At 41.2% G+C, this 22430-nt stretch overlaps 1 protein-coding gene across 1 annotated transcript in view; it reads left to right on the plus strand.

The window, feature by feature from the left end:
* Nucleotides 1-1544: 1544 nt before the first annotated feature.
* Nucleotides 1545-22430, plus strand: part of MYO9A (myosin IXA) — a gene marked incomplete at its 5' end in the record, with an annotated part of 128435 nt that continues 107549 nt past the window's right edge. Inside the window, one exon of the mRNA XM_080351334.1 lies at nt 1545-2387. Coding sequence (XP_080207460.1) covers nt 1545-2387 — 843 coding nt within the window. The remainder of the gene's footprint in view (nt 2388-22430) is intronic.

A 22430-nucleotide genomic window follows, 5' to 3' on the forward strand; every position in this document is an offset into this window, starting at 1 on the left:
GTGGCCGTGGGCTTGGATTCGGGTACTCGGGGAGGAGCGACCATGTGCGATATGTCCTCTGAATACTCTTCTCAACACTGAATAGCTGAAGTTCAGGAGCTCCCTAAACCTGCTGTGGGTTTTGATCTCATGTTTTTTGAAGGTTCTTGAGCGTTTTGTTGATGCTGTGAGGGAACTGTTACGGTCATGAGGTCTTGCTTCTGTGGGGGAAGCTCAATGTTATAGGTACCTTTAGGATGTGCATCACGTAAACTTATATCTATATTAAATATCATCTGTCACTTTAGTCCCCAAATCCTGGCTCTGAGGCACCTCTGCATTTCTTCCTACTTCCATTTTGTCATTATATTGCAATAACTCTTAACATTTTCAAGGGATGTTTTGAGTTTGTCAGAACCAGTAGATGGAGAACTGAGGACCACTGACCCTGGAATCACTTTCATTTGAGGCCGGTGGTGGGACGTCTTCTCTTTGTGGTGATTAAATTTGAGAAATTATCTGTGCAGCTGATATTTCAACACCAGAAATCTGTCTTCTGTGCTTTCTAAGCAGCATGACAAATAAAAAGCATGATTGTGTGAGCTGGCTGTAATACTTGGTGTCTGATGTCAGGTATGGATACCTTTGGAAAAGGTTGATGTACTGGGTGGAAAAGTGCTACTGATTGAATCTTGATGAGCTGCGAATCTCCCGTGGACAGAAAGAGAAAGGAGCTTATCTACCATTCCCTGGCATAGAACCATGGGATTGCGTATGTAGGGCAAGGACCAGCCCCACAGAGGAAGGTGATAGTCTTTTATCCTTTTTTTTTGAAGTTAGCATTTTATGCAACTGTTCAAAATCTCAAAAGGTTTATTTCTCTAATGACATCTAGAAAATATGTAATTTATGTGTATGGGTAAGTCAGTGTTGGGAAAGTCAAGGGTTTTTTCCAAAGCCACGGTTAACTGAATGGTGCTTTTCCTCGGTTGGCATGAAGTATGGAAACAGAGGCACTGACTCTTTAATGAGTTATTTGGTAATATAGAGTGAGAAGGCTGTAGTAACTTTTGAGATGAGACTGCCACTATTGATTCAGCAAGCTGTCCCATATGTTTCTTAAAAAATATCAATTTTATTTTATGTAAAATACACTGAAAATCAGAGGATCTGTTTGAATCTTCGATGCCTCAAAGTCAGGGAAAAATTAGCAAAAGCTTGTTGTGTTGTGGGTCGTTGTGTTTAGCTGAAGGGAGCCCGAGGTGGCCGGTGTTTGTGTGTTAAATACCTTCATTTATTACAGCTTTGGTGCATTAAAACCCTGCTCTCTTTTCTGATGCTGGTTGGGAATCCTCATTTACCTTCTTGAGGTGATTGCTGCCATCACTTGAATTGCTCCACTGCATCTCATGGTGCACGTCAACCGTTTTTCAAGGATCCTTCCAAGATAAAACACCTAACCTATTTTTGTTTTCTTTTTCCTTTAGCGTTGCTAACATGATGACCTGACACCAACAGGACGGTCCTGACTATGCAGCGCAGGTACTGATGGGAAAGGATCCAATATGAGTGTAAATGATGTTGGAGGAAGACGACGCTTTGAGGATAGCGAGTACACGTTGCACATATACCCCGGGAGCATCGCCGAAGGGACTATCTACTGCCCCATCACCGCCAGGAAAACGTCCACGGCCGCCGAGGTGATCGATTCACTCATTAATAAACTTCAGCTCGAGAAAACAAAATGTTACGTCCTCGCCGAAGTGAAAGAGTTTGGCGGGGAGGAATGGATCCTCAACCCTACGGACTGCCCAGTCCAGCGCATGATGTTGTGGCCTCGTATGGCCCTGGAGAACCGCATCAGCGGCGAGGATTATCGCTTCCTCTTGCGGGAGAAGAACCTGGATGGCTCCATTCACTATGGGAGCCTCCAGTCCTGGCTGCGGGTGACGGAGGAACGTCGCAGGATGGTGGAGCGGGGCTTCCTTCCCCAGCCCCAGCAGAAGGACTACGATGACCTGTGCAGCCTCCCAGACTTGAACGAGAAAACGCTCCTGGAAAACCTCAGAAACCGCTTCAAGCAAGAAAAAATCTACACCTACGTAGGCAGCATCCTCATCGTTATTAATCCCTTCAAATTTCTACCTATTTATAACCCCAAGTATGTCAAGATGTATGATAACCATCAGCTGGGAAAGCTGGAGCCCCATATTTATGCGGTGGCAGACGTGGCTTACCACGCCATGCTCCAGCGGAGGAAGAACCAGTGCATCGTGATTTCGGGAGAGAGCGGGTCAGGAAAAACGCAGAGCACCAACTTTCTGATTCATCACCTCACCGCCCTCAGCCAGAAGGGATTTGCCAGCGGAGTAGAACAGATTATTCTTGGAGCTGGACCAGTGCTTGAGGTAAGATGAAAACGATAGGAGCGTGGAAACTTTTTAACGGTGAAAAAAAAAGAAAGCGCCCAAGTAGTTGGGGCTTTATTATACTAGTCTGGGGTTATCTGGTAAATGCTGATAATAATAGATTTGAAACAGTATTAACAATAAGAGAAGGTTGTGGTTGTGTCTGTGGAATACTACCTGCTTCAAAAACCAAACTGGAAAAACAGAAGTAAAACAAATGACATGCTGACAAAACTATCGATGCTTTGTTTTCACTCAAGTGTGTCTTAATGCTGGTGTATCTCGGTGATTTTTCAGTTTGAAAATGGAAATGAAAAGGCTTTTTCTCGAATTAACAGTAGCCTTTCTCTATAGTGCATCACAAAGGGAACTGATTGTATGTGGTGTGTCGCTGTTGTGTTTAGGAACTTTCTGCACACTCAGCTTCGTTGAGCTTGGGGAACTGATCAAAGGAAACTTTTGTGGTCAAAATTTTATTTTCTAATCATGAGTACTTAGTTTGACTGGTGTGATTAGTTACTTTGTGAGGATTTTTCCTGGGGAGAAAGGGAGACAGTTGAGCTGCACCATTAACTTCAGAGATATGAATCTCTAAAGAGGGATACAACCATTCATTCATTAATTTACCTTGAGTCTGCGCCGTTACTCTTTGAAATGGTTTTCCTTGGGCCTGTCACTTTTGCTTGTCCAAAGAGCTTTTTATTTGTTAAAGCCCATCTGCACATGGGTGATGTGAGCATCACTTCGGCTGCGCTGTCGTTCTTCGAACCCATGATACAGAGAGGCTGCGTTTTCTTCTTTCAAAATAAAAAGTGGGTTCGACTGCATTTTCTAAAGACAGTAAAACTCTTGGATTTGGGGTGGTTTGCTTTCTATTGAGAAACTTTTTTTTAGCCGTTGTGGACAAAGATCTGAACTCTTCGTGTCTATATTCTGTTAATGAGTCTGAGGACCTGGGTCAGCTTCAGCTTTGGGAATGAGAGGAAGGACTAGTGCTGGTGGATGTCTTGACTCAGGATAAGCGAACAGCTTCATTTTGCAAAGCCATCAGGTAGGGTGGACTGAGCTAATTTAATCTGGAGTTAGCAAATGATTAAAGCCATTCGGGATGATCTTTGCCCTGAAAAGCAGCAAAGCTGAATAACAAACTGAAGATAAAGAAATTTAAAAGCCTTTTTTTTTTTTTTCCCCCCCAGTCTTTATGAAACTGTCATTTAATTCTTTTAAAGCACAAAGACAAGTGAACTCCCAATTCTTGCACTCGCCAGTGTTTCTCCTGTTGCTGTGAAAATACCAGCCTAGGCTCCAGTAGTCTGCAGTTAATAGCTCTAACTATAGTGACCCAATTAAGTCGCCACATTAATTAAAGAAAGCAAGGATTAAAACTGTTGCATTCTGCCTCCAATCCTGTTATTTATTTGAAACATTTGCACGCCTGTTTGGTTTTTAGTCTTGCTTTTTATTTATTGTATCTTGTTGGGCCAAGGTTCCCTTTAGAGTTGTCTTAAGTTGTCTTGGACAGAGAAGTCTGTCTAGCTTTGATTCCCAGAGGTGGAGAAGAGATACCTACATGAAAGAGAAGCTAAAAGGAAGTTTGGGGAATTTCTTTTATTTAAATTATCCTATTTTTTTTCAGGAATAGGTAAAATAGTCCAGTTGCAAACCTACCTGAACATCACAGACTGAAATTCATGGGTGCAGTCCCTTCATAAATGAACAACTGTTCTGACTGCCTGAGAGATTCATTTTTTGCCCCCAAATACAGACTTGTAGTCAAACAAGCTTGTGTCTGGCAGCAAGAAATAGAGGATGCCCATGAGTTGCACGTTTCTTTGCTTTTCTTTTTCTCCTTGCTGCTATTTTACACTATCAAGCAGGGAGAACAGTGTGCGAGCAATTTCAGGATGGTGCAATCCCTGATTTCCAGGGTCCCCATTGTTACTCCTGTGTTTCAAAAGCTGAATTTTAAGTTGACTCTCCTGGAGAAAATCAGGGAAATCCAGAACTACTTCTGCTCTAGCACCAGTCCCAAAGAGTCACAAATATGAGATGTCCATACTTTGGTTTTCCTAAAATTTCCTGGAAAAGGGATATTCCAAGAAGATCAGTTGTTGAGGGTTGCGTTACCCTGCCACCCGTTTGCAGATTTGACCTCTTGACTCATTGCATTTGTAGTTGAAATACACTTTCCACTTCTGTGAAAGTTTAGATGCCAAACCTGTGTATTTCCCCCCCTTTTCTTCATTTTTCTACCCTCTTCCAGACCCCTCCTCGAATCCTCTTGTTTTCCCTCTGCATATTTAAATTAAATTACATTTAGCTCAGGCTTGTCTTTTAGGAGGCAGCAACCTACCTCTTCATGCTGCGACTTCTGCTTCAGGGAACACAGCACAGCCAAGAAGAGTTTACTCGGACCTGTTAATCTCTTTTTCTTCCCCTGATTGCAAAACATTTCTGGTGCACAAGCGTTTGCACCGAACCACCCGTTCCTGGGAACGTCTTCGCCACCGCGCTCACACAGCAGGAGCGGAAGCAGAGCGAAATCAAGATTTGATTTTCTGCAGGTTCGCTGTTTTCCTAATTTACCTTTTTTGAATAGCCTCAGGCTATTGTTTGGCAGTTATTTTCTTGTACGAGGTTCCTGTGAGCCTTGTCCAAATTGCACTTTTGGGGATGGCTGTTACCACCATCCGAACGCCGCAGTGTCATCCAGTGATTGTGTGCAGCAGCGACTGCCGGCAGAGGCACGAACTGCCAACAAACGTGTCCTTGTAAAGTGTATTTGACAGAAATCCTATGGATTTTTTTCTTCTTTTTTTTTCTTTTTTGATAGGCAAGCTTGTTTTGTAACGATGCTTCTTGGAGTGATTGCAACATGCATTTTTTAGTTGTTTTGTGCTAAGTTATATTATAAAATATTTACATATTTCTCTATTATTTGTGTTAAATGATGTCACTTAAATATTGTACTTATTTTTCTAATGTAACGTTTCCAATTGGTTTAAAAAGCTGATTTTATTTTTTTCCTCTGTTTTTCCCCATTTTCTTATGTAGCTCATTTTTTCATCTAGAAAACTGTTTTTCACGAGGGTATCCTTAGAGCTGAGCTTCCCAAAATTTTGCGCACTGGCTATTTAGTTTCAAGCCTGAGCTTCTCAAATTCCGTTATTTCAAGTAGTGACCAGGGGAAGGGTTGTATGTGCTGCTCCAACAATCGTACTATTATTTTGTTTTTTGGAGAGAGAAATAAGAGGAGCTTTCTGTAGGTGATTTATACAGACCAAGAGGTGTTTCTACTACAGATCTCATTCCAAAAGCCACAATTGAAGGTTTGCTCTAAAACTCCGAAAGTGTCGTTATTGCAGGGTATTGAGACACCGAAAGAAATTTCCCAGCGACATTGTGGATGCCCCATCCCTGGAAGTGTCCAAGGTCAGGTTAGACAGCTTGAACACCCTTATCTAAAAGATATCACTGCCCATGGTGAGATGGTTGGACTAGGTGGTCTTTGAAGGTCCCTTCAACCCAGACCATCCTGGGATTCAGTTACTGGTCTTAACTGGCAAACTCTGGTTTAGCCACTTGTTACACCATAAGTAGCTAACTGGTTCATCCCAACTTAGGTCAGTGTTTTAAGACCCTCTTTAATTAGGTCATCTTGAAAGATCCAGATGAACTTTCTATTTGGAAGCCCAACTTGTTTTCATAGACTTAAACCTTTGGAGGTGAATGCGCTGATGATAGCCCTGCACCGGTGAGTGATGCAGCATGGGAGCATCCTCGCCGTGGGGTGCAAAGCGAGACATAAACCATGCTTCAGCGTGGCTGGGTAGGTTTGAATGCACATTGATTTATTAGATCATGTCACGTTATTTTTGTTAATTATCAGCAGCAATGCAAAATGGGTAAATTTCTCCCTGGCTCCAGTGTGCCTAGAGGCCCCCGGGCAGGTATCGGATGAGCCGATCTGCACCACATCCTTTTATCATCTGTGGCTTTCTCAGCATCTTGCCTGTCACACCAAGTTCTGCCACAGCAACTACAACAACCAGACATGTTTTCTCAGCAGCTGTTTACATGCATCTTCAAATGGCCCAGTGGGGATTTCTCAATTGCTTCTTACAAAAAAAAAAAGGCAAAAAGAAGCATTTGTGTGGCAGGCGCAGGGTGGCTGTTGCTGTCCTTCACAGCTGACGTGCATCTGCAGCATCTCTGCTGGGGCAGGGATGGGGGAAGGAGTTGATTGCTCGAATTGCTTTTGAAAAAATTGCAGCCAGCCTTTTGGAGTGGTGGCAACGCTGTTTGCATTCCCAATAGGTAGTGGTTTGTGCAGAAACCTCACCAACAGCAACTGGAATTGCTTTTTAATTTCTGGAGTGATATTATGTGTGTGTTGCTTGCATGGGGAAGTTACAGCTTCAATCTTAAAACCTGCTATTTTTCTTATTTTTTTTTTTTTAATCCTACTTGTTGAATTGTTAGAGGAATCACAGAGTCACAGAATAATGTCAGGGGTTGAAGGGCCCTGGAAAGCTCATCCAGTGCAATCCCCCCATGGAGCAGGAACACCCAGATGAGGTTACACAGGAAGGTGTCCAGGCGGGTTGGAATGTCTGCACAGAAGGAGACTCCACAACCGCCCTGGGCAGCCTGGGCCAGGCTCTGCCACCCTCACCCCCAACAAGTTGCTTCTCAAATCTAAGAGGAACCTCTTGTGTTCCAGTTTGTCCCCATTACCCCTTGTCCTGTCACTGCTTGTCACCAGAAGAGCCTGGCTCCTGACACTCACCCTTTATATATCTGTAAACATTAATTAGGAAAATGTAAGCAGCAGCTAAAAGGTATTGAATTTTAGTTTATAGAGGTTTGCTGGGGTAATATTCAGCTGCCTTCCCTCCTTTCACCGAGCGGGATGAAGCTTTTGCAGCAGCAGCTGAAGAGCTGGCCGCTGGTAGGTGAGAGCGAAAACGATCCCGCGCTGCCAACATTGCACTAGATGCTGCTGAACGTTTCCAGAGCTAAACAAAGAGCTATTGAGCAGAGTTTAAAAAAAAAAATCAATTAACTAGAAGAATCCAGCATGTCCTGGGCTTTCAGATTGAGCGGCATCGGACAGCGTGGAGATGCTGAAGAATTTTTCTGGATGTGCACAAGCCCGTTAATATAATAATCCCAGGTAGGACCCAGCTCTGCCAACAGATCCCACTCCATTAACTCCTCCAGTCCATAACCAGGAGAAGGTGATGCTGGTTTTGTACACCAAATTACGGTGCAGTTATTTCCTTGCTAGAAAAGACATTATCAAATCTGACATATTTTTACTTGGAACAGTATTAATGGGAGGTAAACTTTGAGTATATTCCTTATTCCCCTCCACTACTTATACCTGGAACAGTATTAAAGGGAGTTAAATTTGAATATATTCACTTTTTTTTTCCCTGCTTGGAATAATAGTAATAGGAGGTAACCAAATTTCATTAAAAGGGACTCTTAAAAAGAATAGATTATCTGATTTAGCATTCAGTTTCCAATACACTGATGTTGAAGTCATTTAGTTGTGTCATGTGGCTCTGGAGGTTTTACATCCCCAAAATGAATTGATACGAAGGAATGAAAAGCCTCATTATTCTGCTCGTTCCTCACTTTTGATCGTTTTGAACCTATAACACATGCAATTCTCATCGATCCCCCGTGTGCTCTGAGCTTGGGGTAGGTGGTTAATGCAGCAACCGGGGTTTTTTTCCTCGCATTCTTCCCTCCCCGGCGCACAGAGATTATCCAGATGATGCCTAATGTGGGAAGAATTTGTGCAGCCTCCGCCGGCAGCAGCCACACAAAGGGCTCATACAGCAAAGCTCATGCACCAAATGCTTTTCAGCAGCGCTTTCCAAATGCTGTTATTCTTTAGCTGGGCAGATTTTACCGTTTCGAGCTCTGGATCAAATAGTGGCTTGTTCATCTGTTTCTCTGATGCTGAATTATTCAATATTTTCACTTTAGGGCCTTCCTGAAATATCCAGATTGGCTGTATCGGTGGCTGAGTTTAATGTTATAATTTTATCTTTTTTTTTTTTCATTATTTGCAAACATTTTGTCATCACCAAATTCCACTTATTATGCTTAAATGATAGAAATTGTTATTTCTGACCTGAGATGACTGCAGGAAAATGGATTAGTTATTAGAGCAGGTTTATGAGAAGCTGCCTTTTTCTCCACCCTTAAGAATTAGCAGCTAGTTTGTTTCCAGGAGGGAAATGCTAAATCAAATTCTGCCTTTGCTTGGTGGAGCAATTACCTTACAGGGAGCATATTATTGAACCTACATGTCATTCCTCTCCCCGCTCTGGTCCTTACCCCTCACCACCTTGTTTTGAGGGAGTTTTGTTTTCCAGTTGTTCTCATTCAGACCCTTCCATTTTGATCCTTTTCTTTAGTTTTCTTTCCCTGATCTTTTAGGGTTTCACTTTTCCCTCTATTGATCTCTATGTAGATATCTAGATTTGATAGCTACCTAGATATTTTGTATCTAGATATCTAGATTTTATAGATATCATCTATATCATTAGCACAACTACATATCATTTATCCAATATAATCCCAAATCTGACCTGAGCAGGGCCCATGTATTCATGCAACCACAGCAAACTTGGATGATGCTCAGCATTATACAATATTAAAGAACAGCTGACTTTCTTATTAATATAATTTTTCCCATCTACTGATGTATTTCACCAGTGAATCTGTTATTTGGTTTTATATGAAGCCTTTTTTTAACCTGAAGATGAAGCTGCACATTTTATGAAGCGTGAAGAAAGGACCTGTTTTCTGAAAGCTTTTAGTTTCGTTTTTTCACTAGATATATTTGTCAAATAGTATAACGATAATGTAGCACTCTGATAAATATTTTCCATCTAAGATCGCGCTGCTGCTGCCCAGTAAGGCTTCCGTGAGGACTAATTATTGATAACCAAGGCACAGACTCGTTATCTCTAATGAGCGCAGTCAATGCAGCACTGGAAAAAGCTGGTTTTTTTCTAGTCACGGAATGAGAAATTAATGCTCTAGTAGGGATTTTGTTTCTTTCCCCTCCCTTCTCCCAGCCAAAATACAGTTTTTTTTTTGGTTTGAGGACCATTTACTGAGACCTTTTGAAGCTTTTTCCTAGTGGGGGAACCCGTGTCAGATTTTGGGTGCTGTGCTGCAGCTCAGTCGCCCTTGGGGGGAACAGAAGAGCCTGAGATTGAGAAACCTTTGATAAATGTGAGGGTTTTAATGGTTTCTGCTGTCCCCATGGCTTTTCCAGGCACAACACGAGTGCTCTCTGTGAAACATCTCTGAGTGCATTTTGTTCTGCTGCCTGAGGAGCAACACCCTCCATGTCTGCTCAGTGACAAGGTGACAGTGTCTTTGTGAGCTCCGGGAATTCAAACAAATTGTTTCCTGAGCTAGCAAATACAATTTTCTGAATCCGTCCTCAGTGTCTTCAGATGCGAGAGGCATTCCCTTGCTGTTTGTAGCACACAAATTGTTATTGTCACTTGGTTTATACAGTGGAGAGACAGAGAAAACACGATTTAAAAAAAATACATATATTTTTTCCTCTTAATGTCTCCAGTGACTGATGTGTATAAACCTAAAGGAAGACGGTTTATTCCAGAGCCGCTGGATCTTGCTCCTGTCTTTTCTTTCTTTGAGCCTGGACAGGTCTGCAAGCATCGTATTTGCAAAGGGACTGAAGAACCTGCTTGGCCTAGGTGGGAATTAGAGATACGTATCCATTATACATCTGCATATATACCATATGTAAACATTACAGTGGTTCAGTGCAGCACGGAAGCAGCTGGTGCTGAGCTTGTGTCTGCACCTCCGGGCTCCCCCTGCTCCTCCAGCGGTTGACCTCAGTTGCCTACAAACTGGTTTTGGTTTGAATCGCGGCTGTTTTGGAGCAAAGAAACTGAAGTGGATTTAGTAGGGGAGGTTGAGAGGTTCACTGAGACCTCCCAAGCCAACTACAGCACTGTGGCAATGCAATGTATGCGCGTTGCTTCCTATAGGAAGAGAAATCAATGCGTTCATCAATGACCATGAGTAGAGCATGAGCATCAGTGTGAACACTGATGATCATTTAGGGTTGTGTCAATAAAACCCAAGAATCGCTGAGATGAAAAGTGTTGACCATCTCTTCTACAGCTTGGAGAAAATCACTTTTCCCTCACGGTCTCAACGTTTGCCAGATATAAAGAAACTCCACCAAGTGCCTTCTGCAATTTGTTCAGCCTCTAAGGTTAAATATTATTTAACCTTTTTTAACATTGAAGCTAGTGGAGTATGTGGCAGATGACGATGGAGCAATCTTCCTCCAAACCCGTGTTGCACAAGTCTCGCCGAAGCTCATGGCAGCAATTTGGGGTAGGCAAATAAACTCATTGTTTCCCGTGTTTGCAGAAAGGATCTGCCTCAACCGCAGTGGCCCAGCGCAACTCGCTTTGCTTCACTTAATTGAGATGGGTGAGGCTTAAACATCGTGCCAGACAGTTGAGCCTTTGGCTTTGTCACATTGATTGGGGATTTGTTTTTTTATGGGCAAAGGCTGAGATAGAGAAGGTGAAAGCACAAGCTGAATTTTAGGACTGACTTATTTCCATCGAGTTTAAAACAGCACAGCCATCGTGCAGGTCATTTATTTTAGCACATCTAAAGCTGAGGAGTCTCCTAAATTGGTGGTGAATCTCTGATTAATATTATATAATTATAGGTTTATAATAATATATATTATTTTATTCTATTAATATAATCAATCTGGGTGAGTTTTTTCGGGTGTCAGCTTGTCATAACTACCATAAATTATATTTATTCCAGCCAGCACCATAGGAAAAGTAACACACTGTTCGCTTTTAACCTCCACCTGGATGGCTCTACCCGGTGCTGCCAAGCCAGTAAGGATTCTCATTCAAACGCATCTTATGGCTACACAAAACCTACATTTTTAATTTTCTTAACGACACAATTAATAAAATGAGCAGTGGCTACATTCTATAGTTGCCATGCTATGCTGGTGCTTATCAGCCGTAGCAAAGCCATCTGGATGCAAAATGAATGATTTAATCTTCCTTGTTGAAAAAGCAAAGCTTTTTAAAAATGATATATTTCCATATTCAAGAGTCCTAGCCCTACCAACACTTGTAAGCAAAGCCAAAGTAAAGGGAAAGGTGGTACAATATTGTTTAAGAATCAGTGTAATTCAAAATCTAGCACAGCACAAGCCAGATTGAAGTGGTCAACAGTTATGGAAAACCATCATTTATAGTCATGGAAGCAAATTGTCTCAGTTATTTCCATTCTAAAACGTGCCAGGAAACCTTATAATCCACTATAGGAGAAGCAGAGATCCAAGTAATCATCGTTATTTCTGATTTTAAGCATTACTGGATATACTTAATACTTTTGTATTTCTCAAGATGGTTAATTTAATGTGGACCAGTCCATGATGTTCTGACCAGACTGGTATAATGCAGCGGTTTCCCGGCAGTTCCTATGAAAATACTTCATGAAATGCTAATGCCACACACTAGGAAAATTTAAATTTCAAGGGAGAAAAAGAATCCAAGATTCACTGATTATCCCAAACCAGACAGATTTACTTCTGGTTTTTAATCAGGACAAAGATCTTGGAGATGAAGCCACATGAGGGATGCCAAAGCAGAATGAAAGCACGTGGATAAAAATGCTCGCGTCCAAGATAAGGCCAAAGTGTTTCATCTGCCTTATCATGAAGGAAATGAGAAAATTTTTGAAGAAATGAGAGGTTTGGGGAGCAAAGGTTTGGCATGGGAGCTCTGTCCCAAATATGTGATGGTATATTCAGAATATTTTAAATACAGGCTGGTAGGTCTAAGGGGTAGCGCTGAGTCTCATTTGTGAGAAAGTGTGGGGTTTCTTGGGGTTTTTCTTCTTATCTTCCAAATACCACTGTGAAATTGAATTATCCTTTAATTAAGGAGATCCAGTAGATCATCCTGAAGAGCAGAAAATTCCCTATTTTTATTTATTTGTTTGGAAAATCTAGATGGAGTGGGATGTGTCTGATAGAGCTGGGGAAAATGGGTTGGATCCTTAAAAAGTCTCTGCAATCCTCATATCCACTTCTAGGATGGGAGTTTATTTCTTTATGAGAGCAGGAACACATTGGAATTCTCTGGCATTTCTGGACCAGAGTTTCCTGGGTATTTGGAGCTGCTCTTTTTTGGTTCAACTGTTCACGTTTCAGATGGCTCAGTTCCTTCCCCATCCCATTTTTTTCCTGGAGCTGTTAATGAGAAGTGGATGAATGGCCGCAATCAGCCTACAAAATGCTGCTCTGCTCATTTGCAAGTATTGGGAGTTTATGTGAGCACGTATACACACAAGAACACACAGATCTGCATTGCAGATGGTATATAGAAGTGCAAAATAATAGATATATATGGAATAATAATTTATACTGTAATATTATATATAATATAATATTGAGAATAGATATACACAGAAATCTGCATTGCAGGTGTCATTTTAAAGTCTTCAATAACATGTAACACCACACATGTAACACCACACATGTAACACCACACATGTAACACCACACATGTAACACACATAACATCTATTATAGATAATATAAATATTATATATAATACATGTAATATATAATATATGAAGTCTTTGACAGTATGTTTAGAATAACTTATACTACAGTGGTATATGGATTATAATATTAATATAATAACATATACTCATATAAAGATCTGCATTGCAGGTGTCATAATAAAGTCCACAAGAATATATATAGAATAATGATTTCTACTATAATGGTATATGGAATAGAATATTAATGTAATAATGTATATACACACACAAATCTGCATTGCAGGTGTCATGTTAAAGTCCACAATAATAGATATAAAATATAATAATTTATACTTTAATAGTTTATGTAATATAATATGAATATAATAACATAGACACACAAATCTGCATTGTAGGTGTTGTGTTAAAGTCCACAATAATACATATATAATAATAATTTCTACTATAATGGTATATGGAATAGAATATTAATGTAATAAGCTATATATACACACAAGTATGTATTGCAGGTGTCATTTTAAAGTCCAGAATAATACATGTTTTAAAATATCTATAATAATATGTACAACATAATAGTAATATAATAATAAATACACACACAAATATGTGTTGCAGGTGTCATATGAAAGTCCAGAATAATATAGATTATAATAATAGCAATTGTAATACTATATGTAATTTAATAATAATGCAATAATATATGCACACAAAAAGAATCTGTGTTGCAGGTGTCGTATAGAAGCCCAAACTAATTAATCAGGTAAACCTTCCTTCATTTTCTGGGTGTGAAATTGGGCATCCTCCTGGAAAAAAGCATTATTTTAACTTATTCTCAAGCTTCGGAAGAATGAGTGTGATGATAAGAGTAAACCCTCAAAATGCACATCCACGATGGATACTTCAAATATTTTGGAGACTAATTAGCAATGGAAATTAGTTCTGTATGTTAATTATTGCACTGTTAATGAAAAGGCGAAAATTCCATATTGCTGCTTGCGTACAAGTGGCCCCGCTGAATAACTGGGCGTGCTACTCCAGTATGTAAATGTGTAGTTGGGAGTGTAAAGGATGTAAAATCTCATGTATCATTTGAAGTATTAAGTCAGTTTTAAAGGAATTTAAGTGAATCCCCCAAAATCTTGGAGCAGTGCGGTTGCCGTCTAGGTTGCCCATATACAAACCTTCAAATACAGCACAACAAAGCTCATTTTTGCTCATTAAAGCAAAGAGTAACCTGCTCCTGCACCCTCTCTTAATTGCCGCTGCATGTTTGCTTTAAATCAGAATATTCTATTGCCAGAAGTTTCAGTTGAGCTTTAAATGGGGAAGAAAAAATATTACTGTGGAGAGAGTAAAGACCTCCAAAGACCTTTCCTTGCTTGTGAAGCGTGCCTAAAAATTCAACAAGGTGGGTTATCTGCCATTTCAGTTGCCCGTGCACATGGCCAGTCCGTTAAATCACCTGTGATTTACTCGTACTGCCCAGTTTTGCATCATGTAGCTGCTTAAAATGATAATGAACTCCAATCTTCCTGTTCCACTTGTGCTGCAAATCACCTAAACGAGGATGCACATTTAATTTTGCCAGCAATACAGAGATACTTTCTCAATTGCCTTGTGTCCATGTGCACAAACTCCTTTTCTTTTTCAACATTCTCAATATAACAAGTGGGCATCCAGGAGCTGGTAAGCCTGGATTAATCCCGGGTTTGGGCTGCTTCAGGAGGGCTTAAATACCATAATATTGGCATTAACGCTGCCAGAGCAGAGCGCAGCTTTGCAAAATGCTTATGCGGCACAAAGAAACTTTACTGCAGCCTTTTGACTCACGTGCTGCTTTCTGCTTTGGGCTGGGAAGGAGAAAACTGGGGTTTCTAGAATTACACCCCAATTAGAATATTTGTAATAATAGAGATGCAATATAAATAGCGTTACGGCAGAAGGGAAATCTCTGCGTAATGAATGGGTGCGACCTGCCTGTTGCCGTCTCGGCTTTTCGTTCTGGCTCGTCCAGCCCTTCCCTCTCTGCCACATCTGGTTTTCATCTGCTACAGGAAAACCAAATAATTTCAATAAAACTGGGAGAAAACATAATGCTTAAAAAAACCCAAATGCAACCCAAAGCTATTGAAGTTCAGCTGGTTTTGAAGTGGGGTTATTAATTCATTTCATCAGCCTGGGTTATTGACAGAGAGGATGCTGAGCTGGATGCTTCAGTAAATGCATCATCTGATAGACAATGCAATTACAAATTAATGAGGTCGGAGCGCCACATTTTTTCCTTACAAGGGACTGAAATGAGAAATAACATGAGTGCAGATTACTCTGAATCTTGGTGCATCCCCAGCTGAGGTCTCGGTTCTGATTAAGGTTGTCATTTGGGCTCATTTGCAAGTTCAGAGTGTTCGTGTCTGTTTAATTTCCATCACATCAGCAGTCCAACCTTGACAAAGTTCTGAAATCATGCTTTATTGATTATCAGGCTTTTAAAGAAGCACATGGACTTGGTGATGTGCAGATGGAGTATTTGTCTTGCTACGAGCAACATTGACCCAAGCAGTTGTGCACTCGAGGAATACTTGTCCATTTAGGCCGCTCAACTCTTGTAGATCATTAGATCATCTTTTCCTGCCTTCACTGGCTTTTTGTTGCCATGAAAGCTTCGTTAAGATATAATTATGAGTAAGCAAAATATTTCTGGTTTTCCACATGAATCGCATCTGTTTGGTAAAAGAAATGTAGGTGGGAGAAGGAGCTTTTTGAATAACGAAGTTGTCTTACCTGCTGGCTTATTATGGTATAAAGGATCTGTGCAAGCAAATATTGAAGTCTGGAGGAGCCATAAGTTTGCATTTTGACTTTAATTGTTGCAGTTTTTAAATTGCTTTATGGTTATCATGTCAGAAGATCGCAAGTGCTAATTTTTCCAAAGCGTTTAATTAGATTTCTAACTTTCAACTGGAAATTCAAAAAGTAAAGTAGGTTTGAACTGATTATAAAGTAAAAAAGGTTTGGACTTACTGTTACGTTTTATACTTTGAGAAAAAACACTGTATTTCCATTTATTTGACTTGATTCAAACACATTCAATGTGACTTCACCCCAGACTGCCAGATCCAGGCTGCATTTTGCTTAGGAGCTCGATTTCTTCGGACAAGGATGCGTGACTGGGATAAACTGCTGAATTATTGAGGTATTTTATTTCTATCCTTGATGCATTTATTTTTTAAAGTGGCCCTGGAAGACTTGCAGATGTAGTAACGTTCCCCAAACCATTTATACCATATATTTTTTAGGCTGGCTTGGGATCTCAATCCCATTGGGAATAGGGTCACTGTGTATTTATGCCACGAGTCCCAGGAAGCAGCAGAGCACGGAGGGAACCTCCTAACGTGATGTTACTGCTCAGCGCCGCTCATCTCCAAACTTTGATTTTGGAGCACCAATTCCAGCCTTTTTTTCCTTTTTGTTTCAGTCCCTGATAGAGCCGGATTTTGTTTTTTTCACACCTCGTTTCAATTTCCGCCTGGGTTTTAATTATGATCGTGACTTTAGACTAGACGGCTGATGAATTTCCAGTTGCTCCCATCCGCCTGGACGTCATCCAAGGGGAGAAATGGGGAAAAAGCAGCAGAAAGCAGGCGAGATGAGCAGGGGAACGGCCTCACGGAGCGGATGCCGGAGGCCGGGTGACCAAAGCCTTCCTGCTGAAATCCGGCCAGCGCGAGGTAGGACAATTGTGCTGCTGTTCTCTTCGGGACTTATAAACAAGAGGATGAGGCTCAGCAAGAGAAAGAAAGGTTTCTTTCTGTCCTTTTCCTTTTTGTGAGGTTTTTTAGCTTCCTTTTCCATCCCTCCTGAACTGCAGGCAGAGCTATTTAGAGAAGAAACACTGTTTTCACATGCATTGGATTTTTTTAATGTGGTATTTTAATTGCTGATGAAAGTCAAAGAAATACATTTAATACTGTCTCTTTAAAGATGCAAGCAAACCCCTCCTTAGCTACCACTAATGGTATTTTCTTTGGGTTTTTTAAAGCTGATTTGAGTGAGCAGAAGCAGCGTCCCCATCTTTCCCATTCAACATAAATAGATGCGCTCCCGCAATTTCTGCTACATCTTGTATGTGCCTTGTTAATGCAAAAAGGAAACAGAATAATAAGCAGCTTTAAAAAGATATATAATGAATTCACATTACCCTAAATGCAAGCTGAATGACAGAGCTCCTTGCTTTAACCCCACTTACAGGATGGTCTATTCTTTGAGGTTTCCTTCAACTATATCCATATAAAATCTTTCCAAATCAGCCAAGGTGATGTGCGTGGTGACATTTTGACTATACAATAACTATTCTATGACCATTAGAGTGCTCATCTCCTTGGTGTTCTCCTCAGGTTCAGATTTGGTTGGTGAATAAAGAGAATAAACAGATTGCTCTCTGTTGGTGGTAACTATAGCTATATCTATAGACTATGTGTTGTGTGTTAGGTCACCTCCCGCTTCCAAATAACAGATGAAAACGTGGCTTTGTGTAGGTTATAAATTAAATATTGCTGCTCAGCACAGGGAGTGCTTGTTTTATCTCTTCCCTTTTCACATGCTGATGCTCCTCTGGCTAAAAATCCTTTCCTCCCATTGGATTCAACTGATGAATCTCTCGCTAAGTTAGGAAGAAATAATCTGAATTTGTACTGGAGCTTTGCAGTCTGTCCCAGCCTGGCAGAAGACATGCACTCAAAAGCTTCTTGTGTTTTCCAGCTATTCCAGTTAGTCTGGTTAAAGATAATGTTACATCCGTCTACAAAATTTGTCTCGCCTCTATCTTTATCCCATCGCAATACCAACGTCAGGCTGCGAATTTCATTTGTTTGCTATATATTTAGTTACAGAAAAAATACCAAAAAGTTTAAACACTCTACAGTGATTCTTCCAAGCTTGAAAGAAGATATTCTGGTCCAGACGTTGCTGTTGTAGAGCTCACAGGGTTCTACAAGGTGAATTGGACACCGGTGGTTTAATTACATGGAGACGGAGCACATCGGGTGAATATCTGCAGGGTGGGAAGCAACCAGAGGTGGTTTGTCAGGCTGCATGGTGGTGATTAAATAGAAAAGGTGTTAAAAATATAGGTGTACAACCCCCATCCACTGGAAGCCACGTCTTTAGGAAAACAGCACAGAGAGAATTTCACGAGCGCGTACCCCGGTGAAGCCATCTTTGGAACAGCCATTGCTTATTTGCATGAAATTAATTGGAAAGCAACGTCTGTCGTTAGTGTTTGCTCCAGCAAGCAATGCCCCTGTGAGTTTTCCCAGTGCATCTTCTGTGTTTTTCCTGCTATCAGCTGCTCAGAGCGTGGATTGCTTGTGTGTGACACCCGCTGCAGCCAACAGAGGTAAATCCCTCATTTATTCTGAGCAGGTCAGTGTCTGGCCATCCATCACACCCCTTTTTTTCAGAATATCTTATAATTCAAGTGTACTGCACATTATGCACATCATTGTTTGTTATATTTTTCTGAAAAGCAAAAAGGTTTCAACAGTTGGTGCTCCCCAAAGTCATGTACAAATGCTAAAGAGATTGTAGAGCTGAACGCTATTAAATGCCTTTGGAGACTTAATTTGCGCTGCGGTTCTTGTGCGTCCTCATCTCGTTCCCTGCTGCGCGGCGCTCTGAAGATTGGCTCATGTGCACAGTAAAATGAGCTCATATCTGGGAGGACCCTGGTTTCACTTGCTGTGAAATTTGGGAAATATATTGCAACTGATGGAGGGAGAGCCCAGAAGGAGCTTCAGTGGCTCTCAGATGCTGCTCTGAACACTGGGACTGTGTTCCTCCCTCTGCTTCGCTTCGTTTGGGTCAAATCTCTAATGCAAAATATGATTTGGGTCTGCTTTTTGCTCCTTGGTGTCTCCAGCAACACTGGATGTATGAAAGCACCTTAAAAATTAATACTCAAAATGTTGTTTAAAATCCTGCCCGTTAATGGAAGATAATGAGGCTACTTTTCTTACAACACACATGAAAAAGTGGAATAAGGTAAAGATACTTGACTCTCCACTTCATGATGTCCCTTGCTTGGCCAAGGTGGATGAAGAGGAGCTACCGCATCCTCGGCACCGCAGCGCACTAAAGTTAGGCTGGGTTTAACACCTGCCCTTTGCGAAAAGCAGGGGCAAGCGTGGGCACACGCTCCCGATACGCCGCTGGGGTGGGCTGGGCAGCAACAGCTCATTCTCCGCTCAGAAACCTCTTCTATTACAAACGGAATCACGAGGCCGTGCCCGTCTCGTGCCTCGGGGCGTCGCGCGCCCCGCGCTCGCCTTGCAGCTGTTCCTGCAGCGGCTGGTGCGGTGTCGGATTTACCCCCGGCTTAGTAACCTTTTTCAGTTTATAGAAAACCTCTCCCTCGTGACCTCAAAAATCCCCACGTTTAATACCTTTGGGAAGGTGGCAGGTGGTACCTATTGAACTGTCCTATTTTGCTTTATCTGATGGCTCAAAATACGCAGTTAAGCAGTCACATCCTCTCCTAAAACAAATACCTGATAGGAATACATTGATTTTCGAGATTTCTCTTCTGCTCCCTAAAAACAATCAGTGCCAGCCATTGTTTTTCCTGACTCTTATCAAATAGTCTGGTCACTGATAATTATTGTTTTCAATGCGATGTATCAGTCCTATAAGCTAATTTTTTCAGTGCTACGCATCAGTCTGGCTCCTGCAGGTTTTGTGGTCCATGCCTTACACTCAGTAATAAGCATTTTTAAGCTCCCATTTCACCATTTGAACTGTGCTACAAAGGGGAAAAGACATTTTTATGGCTGGATCAGGCATCCCAACCTGCTCGTGGCTACTGAAATATCCCAAATGCTGGAAAGCATCAGCCTTGGTGTGAGTAATCTCAACTGTGTATGATGCGCAGAAATTTGATGCTTCAGTTCAACAGCACTTGAAATTTTGGAATCGCATCAAGAAGGATAGCGGATTATTTATATAATCCCGCGGAAGAGCAGGGAAGGGCTGGAGACGTGTATATTCACGTTTAACCTTGTCCTTACTCGTGTGATAATTTACACAGCAGAAAACAAATGTGGTTTAGATTGCGTTGATTTAATGGCAGAGCCCTGATATGAATTTTTTTCTCTTTTGAAGGGGAGGGTGTGTGTTATTTTTTGTCTGTAAGCAGCAGAAAGTAGCTGAGGTCTAAGAGGAAGGATAACACAGTCAGAAGCCAAGCCGGGGCTCGTATTACAGTGGTATGTTTTTGTTTTTCTTCATTACACATATTTCTCTTGGGAAAAGCAGGAAAAAAATGTGTGTAAAATATACATGAGGGCTCCGTGCCTCTGCTAAGAGGTTCCAGATGGGAGGCGTTATGGTAGGGACGCTTTCTCCTGCCTTTTGGTTTGTGGCGTTGATTTTGGTGACAAACTGCAGAAAAACTTGTGTCGGGCCCAGAGCAGTGAATGCCTCAATTTATTTAGTATTTTTTTGGGCTAAATATGCAGTGGGAAGTTGAAACTTCTTTTTTAAACACTTATGGCCCTGTGTAGAATCGTTATATTTAAAAAAAAAAAGGAAAAAAAAGAAGGTTTTGAGGAGCCTTTGAGAGGTTTCCTCCAGGGGCTGGAAGGTGTCCAAGGGTTGAACACCAGATGCCTCTTCATTTAATTTAGAGGCTGATGGTTGGTGAGGGGGAATTGGAAGCTGGTGGAGATGCCTCTCCAAGGGATGTGGCTCTTACCGATGGGCAATGTTTCACTTCTAAGTGAGCTCTTGGCTGAGGCTGACGTTGCGTTGGAGATTCTCCACTTCAAGAAGACCTTCCCAAACCTCCAAGGCTCGTTTCCAGACCCGTCCTCATGCTGAAGGTCCCTAGCTCCATCATCCAAAACAAGCAGCGTTGCAGCAAGAACCACAGCCCAGGCTGGGATGAGACATTGGTGATACCAACCTGTCATCACCAGCTTCTCAAATAAGTGAGTCACAGCTCCGGCGAGCGCTTCCGAGTGCTACTAGAGCCGTCAAAAGTGCCAACGCAGAGAAGAGCTTGCGTATGGTAAAACGTGTCCTCCTACAACCTCGTCCTAAGGAAATCGAACAAAATCATCGAAATGGATGATTTTGTGTAATGAAATTATGATTTTTTTTTTTTTTAATATGTATTGTACCATTTGAAACATCAATGTTTCCAAGACAATGCACCAAAAAGACCCAAACCACATTACTTTTGGAAGTATGTGGAGCAATGGGTGAGGACTACATGTCCACGGCTGTCTGTAAAGCTCGGTGTGCCTAAAAGCTGTGGGAGATGCGACGATTTATTCCTGCACTGAGACACATGGATATTTGTCTGGTTTTGGAAATGGAAAAGTCATATTGTAATTTAATGGTGGCTTCACAGCAGGTGAGACCAAGCGGTCAACAGGAGACCCCAAACCTTCAACCTTGAGCAAAAGGGGCTCAAGGGGTGTCTTATTTTGCAATAAGACTTTATTTAGAGTAAAAGAAATCATCTATGGACCTCACCCACTGCAGGGCTATTTCTAGCAATTCCAGAGGAGTTTTAATTGCAGCATCGACTGTTTGTGATACGTCGCTGTGCTTAATCTAGCTCTGTAAAAATGGATTTTGCAAGGTGGGGAAATCATGACATGACTTGATGTTGTGCTATGTAATATAACCTATTGGATATTCACTTTAAATATGTATTAAGAGGTTTTTATCTGTCAATATCAGTGCGGTTTTGTTCCTGCTCTAGTGCTCATTTACTGGACTTCTGTTGCTTACTGGAGGAGCGTAAAATCTCCTCCTTAAGCCACATCTTGTTTTCAACTGCTCATTTTATTGCTCTGTGATTGCTTTATATCTCTATTGGTATAAAAGATAATTTAAAGCACTGATTAAGGAGGTCTTACTTGGTCCTGGGACACTTGTTACCTGCATCTGATGTAGTAAAGTTTGTGTAGGAAAACTGTCATCGTTTGGGAAGAGAACTTAAGTATGAGGCTTTGCTCCACTTTGGGGTTTTAGTTCGTTGCGCCGTGGTTACATGGAAATTCCTTATTTTATTTTATTTTATTTTATTTTATTTTATTTTATTTTATTTTATTTTATTTTTTCTGTAAAATGGAGGAGCTGAAATGGGCTGATCCTGTGCTTAAGTATGGGAAAAGGAGGAGTATTCTGCCAGTGTTGAAGCGTTTGCCAGGAATGCAGATGCTAAATCCTATTTCTTCCATGGCTGATAGAGCATCTGGAACAGCAGAGCTTTAAATCTCCCAAACAAATGTGTGTTGTAATGACTTTTATCATACTTTATCTAGGCTATCTTACTCTATAAGTGGATTTAATGGTGCTCTTGATATTTTCATTACATACACTGGCACTTCTTTTATTCAGTTAAATTGACCCCAA

The sequence above is a fragment of the Nesoenas mayeri genome (genome assembly GCF_963082525.1).
Source record: "Nesoenas mayeri genome assembly, chromosome: 11".
Classification (NCBI taxonomy): Eukaryota; Metazoa; Chordata; class Aves; order Columbiformes; family Columbidae; genus Nesoenas; species Nesoenas mayeri.